The 6,653-nt window shown below is 42.8% G+C and overlaps 1 protein-coding gene across 1 annotated transcript; it reads right to left on the reverse strand.

The window, feature by feature from the left end:
* Nucleotides 1-519: 519 nt before the first annotated feature.
* Nucleotides 520-2,393, reverse strand: LOC311248235 (uncharacterized protein; the record flags this gene model as incomplete). The annotated part of the gene is made up of 4 exons (XM_084339156.1): nucleotides 520-584; nucleotides 703-872; nucleotides 2,110-2,210; nucleotides 2,325-2,393. Coding segments are annotated over 4 exons (405 nt in total), but the record flags the coding sequence as incomplete, so codon positions are not given.
* Between the last annotated feature and the right edge of the window lie 4,260 nt (nucleotides 2,394-6,653).

A 6,653-nucleotide genomic window follows, 5' to 3' on the forward strand; every position in this document is an offset into this window, starting at 1 on the left:
CAATACCTCTCCTATCTCTCCTCTGCTCTCTGCCTCTAGACATTTTTTTTATTCTGTTATCTGTTCCAACATACCCAATATGACACGGTAGAGGGCAGTCTCCTTAAAGGCCCTCTTGTCTCGTAGACCACCCCCTTTTAAATTAAAACGGGACATGACTGCATTTGTCATGAGTCTCTAAGAGAAAGTTATGACATTAATAATTCAAGCAATTCAACAAGTGACTAGTCAAAACAAATACAAATTGAAGGGAAAAGCTGTACTAGGACTACAAGTGTATCACCAGTTTCATAAAACCCCTTCCTCCCATTGTTTTTTGTTGCATGATGATCATGAACACATTTATTATGCATTCTATTTTTTGTTTAAATGTCAACATCATCTGTCCATCCTCAGTACATTTACTATCAATATAATATACGCGTCTGACTTCATCTGGTCTTTCCAAACATAAACACAGAAAGTGAGAACGCATGCCTGCCTGCCTCAACCTGCATCTTTGTACATGCATATAAATACCTGTCCATCATCTTGTTAGTGCAGTCGCGGACACTCTTTCCCCCGATCCCCGTCAATGTGGATATCTGAATAAGAAAAAACCAAATGACATGTATATTAATGTAACATCATGTACAATACAATTTAAATCCTTTGAACATATGAGTCAGTAATCCCTATCCTAGGAAAAGATTTAAAAGTCACCATTTTTGTCCTGATGTCCGCCCTCCCAAGGTCCTCCTCAAGCAGGTTTAACGCCTCCTCTGTCTGGCAGGGGTGTATGTCGACCCTCCCATCCGGATGAATTTCTTTGTGGAGTTTTTTGATATCATCCTTGATTTCCAGGAGGGTCTCCATCACTTTTCTCTGGAACCCTGATATAAATGACAATTATTAGTTAAATGTAGTGAAAACATTCCGTACTTCAAATAACCGCAAATATTGTGCAAAACAACTCAAACCGTTTGTGACTGAGGGCGTTTTAATGTATTCTCCCATACTTCACAGAGGAATAAACTCAAATTACATGCTAAGATTTTATCACTGTTAGTTGTTGAAACAACGGTCACCAGTGTCTAGGCATTTTTACCCAACTGTAAGAATGTTTACACCAGCAATAACTTATAATATGGTCAATTCTATTTATAATCTTAGTCTTTTCAGGCAGAGGAAATTTCAAATTTGTCTCTCCTGGGAGTGGGCCTTGTCTGGGGTACATCTGAAACAAGTACAGAATATTTCTGTGACATGCTACAGAAGCTTCAATACACGGGTGCGTTTATGGGGGACCCTGATGTAAACAAGACGAAAGTCTTTCTCTGGTCTGCATGCCCTTAACAATTGTATGTATTGAGCTGTACTGTACCCATTCTGCAATATGTTAATAAAGTTTTAAATCAATCAATCAATAAATAGCTTTTTTATGAAACTATTGTATATTTGTATGTCTCTAAATGTTTTGATGAATTGAAAATAGAAGACCCTTATGTAAAAAAGCCGAAAGTCTTTTTCTAGTCTACATCCTCCAGTCCACTGTTGTTGTATTGAGCTGTACTGTATTGTACCCATTCTGCAATCGTTAATAACGTTGTCATTCATTCAATCATTCAGCCGGCAACAGAATAATTTTGATTGACAGTCGAGTCTGCCAATTACGTCACATCGCTTGCACCCGCCCTGCTGTTCTTAGCACCAATCGGCAAGCGCTATGCGTTTTTTACTTTCCTGAAAGTCCTCCATTGATTTTGATGAGAGCTCAGCTCAACGACAATTGTCATAGCACCACGACATTGTGTCGCACTGTACAGCCTTGGTTGTAGGCTAAAGTTTAAAAAAAAAATGTATCCAATTTGTATTGATTAATTTAGGAGTGAAATGCAAATGAAGGTTGAAATCACTACTCACAACGTTGCTCCCAGATATAATTTTTCACTCGCAACGGCCAAATTAATAGGCAATTTGCGATCATCTCGTCGCAGTGTACAGCCCTGCAAACATTAGAGCTGCTACGTCAGCCATCAAATGTTACAGCTAACACTAGTTGCGTTAATCAACGCAACTAATACCAACAGCAGTGGAAACAAGAGATGGTGGGATGATGTCACAATTTACCAGCTCTGGTGTAGAACCAGTTCTCATCATTAGGGGCCAGCTCCTTGTGTTTAGCCAGCTTGACCAGGTCCACCCAGTCTGGCACCTTCAGCTTTCCTGACCTGGTGACAGAAGAAATGTATCATAACAGGAGGCCCTGTGGAATATGCTTTTTTTATATTATTTTAATAGTGTGACTGTCACACCATTGGAGGAAATTAATTAAGTCAACTCACTTTTTCAGGAAGGCCGCAAGGGCACGAACAAACTCCTGTAGGTTCACATCTTTCACTGACGCCCGGCATCTGGACACATGCAACAGAACGTTACATTTTAAATAGGGATTAACATAAGTATTTGACCTCTAGACTAATGTACAAGTGTCTTCTCAATACAAGTATATTCGATTTAGTTACACAGGATATTGGCAGCAGGTCACAGCATAATTTAAGCTGCAGTTGCCATATCTGACATTGAAAATGGGGGACCCTGATGTAAACAAGACGCAAGTCTTTCTCTGGTCTGCATCCCCTTAACAATTGTGTGTATTGAGCTGTACTGTATTGTACCCATTCTGCAATCTGTTAATAAAGTTTTCAATCAATCAATGACATGGTGTGAGCGACACATTCCCGATTCATAAAGGGACTAACGTTGTTAGCTAAACATGGGCTAAATAAGATAACTGTGAGGGTACACTTGCAAGATCTCCTATTAGGTTACGTAGCCACTTGGTCATTATTCCTACCGGCGAGATATGCGACAGTAATGTTACACAGCTAGTGTCAGACTGGGGCTTACGTTAGCATATGCTAACATGATAGCCTAGCTTTGAGACTAGCGCGGTTAATACCATGAACATAAACAATCTGAGGCTAAATAATACAGCCTATGATGGCCACAACAATGCGCAGATTTGAATAAAATAGTGACAGTATTCCTAATTGTACACTATTCTACATAAGAGCAGCTAGCTAGCAGGCCTCAACGCGGTAGCATAGGGGCAGCCATCACTGAAATGATCGTAGTGTGCGTGCAACATGTAAGATCTAACAATTTTTTATAGAAATACAAGCACGTACACTCGTATGAACCAACTACACATGCCATTCGATATATAGTAGTCAACCCGGTTACGTTTCGAGAGGGAATAGTAATGGGCTTGGCCACATTTTATTAAAATAACAGAGAGACATTTACCTTGCTTGTGGACAGCGAAGGGGAACCAGGGTGGAAGTGGAACGGGGTTTCCAACCCGTGTTAAAACGGGCGACTCTCATGCGATTACGCGAGACGTCCGCGTTGCCCCCTCCCTCTCAGCACCACTCATTGATTGATTGATTGATTGATTGATTGATTGATTGAAAAGTTTATTAACAGATTGCAGAATGGGTACACAGTACAACTCAATACACACAATTGTTAAGGGGATGCAGACCACTGAAATACTTTCATCTTGTTTACATCAGGGTCCCCCATTTTCAATTCATCATAACATAATATGACATACATTTTTTAATTTTACCTTTATTTTACCAGGTAGTCACTTGAGATCAAAGATCTCTTTTTCGAGCAAGACCTGGCCAAAATGGCAGCAAAACAAAAACAAACATACAAATACACAAAACACAGACAGAGACATAAAAGGCAAAGTGGGGCAAGGGGATACATTTGAGCTGCAGCTAACTGAATGGGATTGGGGGAGATTGGATTTATGACATACCAGATTTACAAATACAGTACTGTTTGTGATACAAAAAGAGTTAAAAAAAAGAAAAAAAAGAAGAGAGTATATACATTTGACGAAGAGACTGTACAATGTATAGGAGGTGGGGTGGGGGGGGTTGGGTAGGTGGGGTGGGGGAGGCGGACTGTACATTGGAGGTGGTTGGGTGGGGCGGGGGGTGGGTAGGCGCGGGGGGGGGGGTAACTGTACATTGGATTATCGACGAAACCTTACTAGGTCCAAGAAGAGGGTCTTGTGTATTACTGGGTTAGGACATTTACTGTACATTGGAGGGGGTTGGGTTAGGATATTCACAGGGGCCAGTTTCGAATTGCAGTCTCCCGTAGGTGCTCCTTGAGAGTGGTTTTAAAAGTGGGTAGTGATTCACATTCCTTTACAGCTGTGGGTAGGGCGTTCCACATATTATGCACATATTCTTGAGGATACTACATATATGCAGTGAAAGGGTTAACATACTGTGTATTGTCGCAGTGAAAGGGTTAAGTGTGGCAGTGAAAGGGTTAACAATTGTGTGTATTGAGCTGTACTGTACTGTCCCCATTATGCAATCTGTTAATAAAAAATTTCAATCAAGGCTAGGCTAAATTCGGTCTAGAATGGGGTGAAAAGTGAAAGTTTGGTAGACGTCTATTCTAGACGTGTTTTGAACGTCTAAGCTTAGACGTTTAAAATCAGTCTAGAATGGGGTGAAAAGTGAAAGTTTGGTAGACGTCTATTCTAGACGTGTTTCGAACGTCTAAGCTTAGACGTGTTTTGAACGTCTAAGCGTAGACGTTGTTTCAACGTCATGACATAGACGTCTAAGATCAGTCTAAAGTGGGGTGAAAAGTGAAAGTTTGGTAGACGTCTAAGCTTAGACGTGTTTTGAACGTCTAAGCTTAGACGTTGTTTCAACGTCATGACATAGACGTCTAAGATCAGTCTAAAGTGGGGTGAAAAGTGAAAGTTGGGTAGACGTCTAAGCTTAGGCGTGTTTTGAACGTCTAAGCTTAGACGTTGTTTCAACGTCATGACATAGACGTCTAAAATCAGTCTAAAGTGGGGTGAAAAGTTAAAGTTTGGTAGACGTCTAAGCTTAGACGTGTTTTGAACGTCTAAGCTTAGACGTTTAAACAATGTCTAAAATGGGGTGAAAAGTGAAAGTTTGGTAGACGTCTAAGCTTAGACAAGATTCTCCTGGGCTAAATGAGAGCTATGGATAGACACACACACACACACACACACACACACACACACACACACACACACACACACACACACACACACACACACACACACACACACACACACACACACACACACACACACACACACACACACACACACACACACAGTCAGAAGAACGGTCAGACATGTTATTTAATCAGGCAGGATTGTGATCAGTCAGGTTTCCCAGCACTATCAGCGCCACCTGCTGATCAAATGGCAAACCATCTGCACAGCAGACTCACCATGGTCTTTTAAACGTCTATTCAACGTAAAATTGCTCAGAGGGCAGCTTCCCCATTACACTCGCCTCCCTAAACTCACGCCCCTCAGTACATCTGGGTCACATCTGCATGTGCATATTTTTCATATTTGGAGATGTTAAGGCATTGAAATAATATACTTATTGCATAGTTTAAAATACGTCTAAGCTTAGACAAGATTATCCTGGTCTAAATGCGAGCGATGGATAGACGTCACATAAAATCTTCGAAAATATCATGCTCATATATTTGTAGGTACGTTTACAGGACGTCTGTGGTTCATATTTTTCATATTGGGAGATGTTAATGCATTGAAATAATATACTTATTGCATAGTTTAAAATACGTCTACAAAAAAACACGATTTGGCTCGGTTATACGAGAGCTATGCAAAAACGCTTGGTTGAAAAGACGTCTTTTGCTCACTGGGATGCCTTCCTCCTTAAGCACCTCAAAGTAACCAGAGCGCACAACATAGCGCTGGCATACTCTAATTCACAGACTCCCTACTCTGATGCCCTGGTGGCCCTCGACGCGCGTTACGGACGTACATGGGACTATGTCATTCAGGAGATACGGGAGATTGAACGTCTCCCCCCAGCTAAAGACAATCGAGCCCTGGACGACCTATCCATTAAAGTACAATCCCTGGTAGGGATGCTCGGGTCACAACGAGAGAAGGGGATGTACGAGTTGTACGCCAACTCCAACGTGGAGCGGATATTAGAGAAGCTCCCCCCATCCCGCCAAGAACGTTTTCGGCGGCAAAGAAATCACCGTGACCCCAACGGCCCAGAACAATCACTCCTAGACCTTGCTGACTTCCTAGCCAGAGAGGTCAGCAGCCTACGGATCGACACCTTCGCGTGGGGCGGCTCAAACACTAAAGAGGGACCGAGAAGGTTTAAAGACCAAAGCAGGCCCATCACCGTGATGCACCAGGCCGAGTCGGTGCCGCGACAAAAGAGCCATAACCCCCCCCCCCCCCACGCTAAGGGAAAATGGAAGATCAGATGCCAATATTGCGACAACGAACACTGGCTGTCACAATGCGACGCATTTAAGAAACTGACCGCCGAAGAAGTGAGTCAGTGGATTAAAGCGAACCGCCGCTGCTTCCGCTGCGCGCGCAGCCACATGGCAGTTGAGTGCCGCCTCAAGAAAAAGTGCGGCAAGTGTGACGGCGCCAACCTAGAAGCCCTACACGAGAGCAACAAACGGAGACCCGCCCCACAAAGCAGCTCACGAGCAGAAGTACTCTACATAGACCCTGCGAAGAGCGGGAGCTCCCGGGTGCTCCTCAAGGTGGTGCGAGTGCTCCTCAGTTACGGGGACAAGGCACTCGACAC

Source organism: Notolepis coatsorum (assembly GCF_963971535.1).
Source record: "Notolepis coatsorum genome assembly, contig: SCAFFOLD_1578, whole genome shotgun sequence".
In the NCBI taxonomy this organism is placed as follows: domain Eukaryota; kingdom Metazoa; phylum Chordata; class Actinopteri; order Aulopiformes; family Paralepididae; genus Notolepis; species Notolepis coatsorum.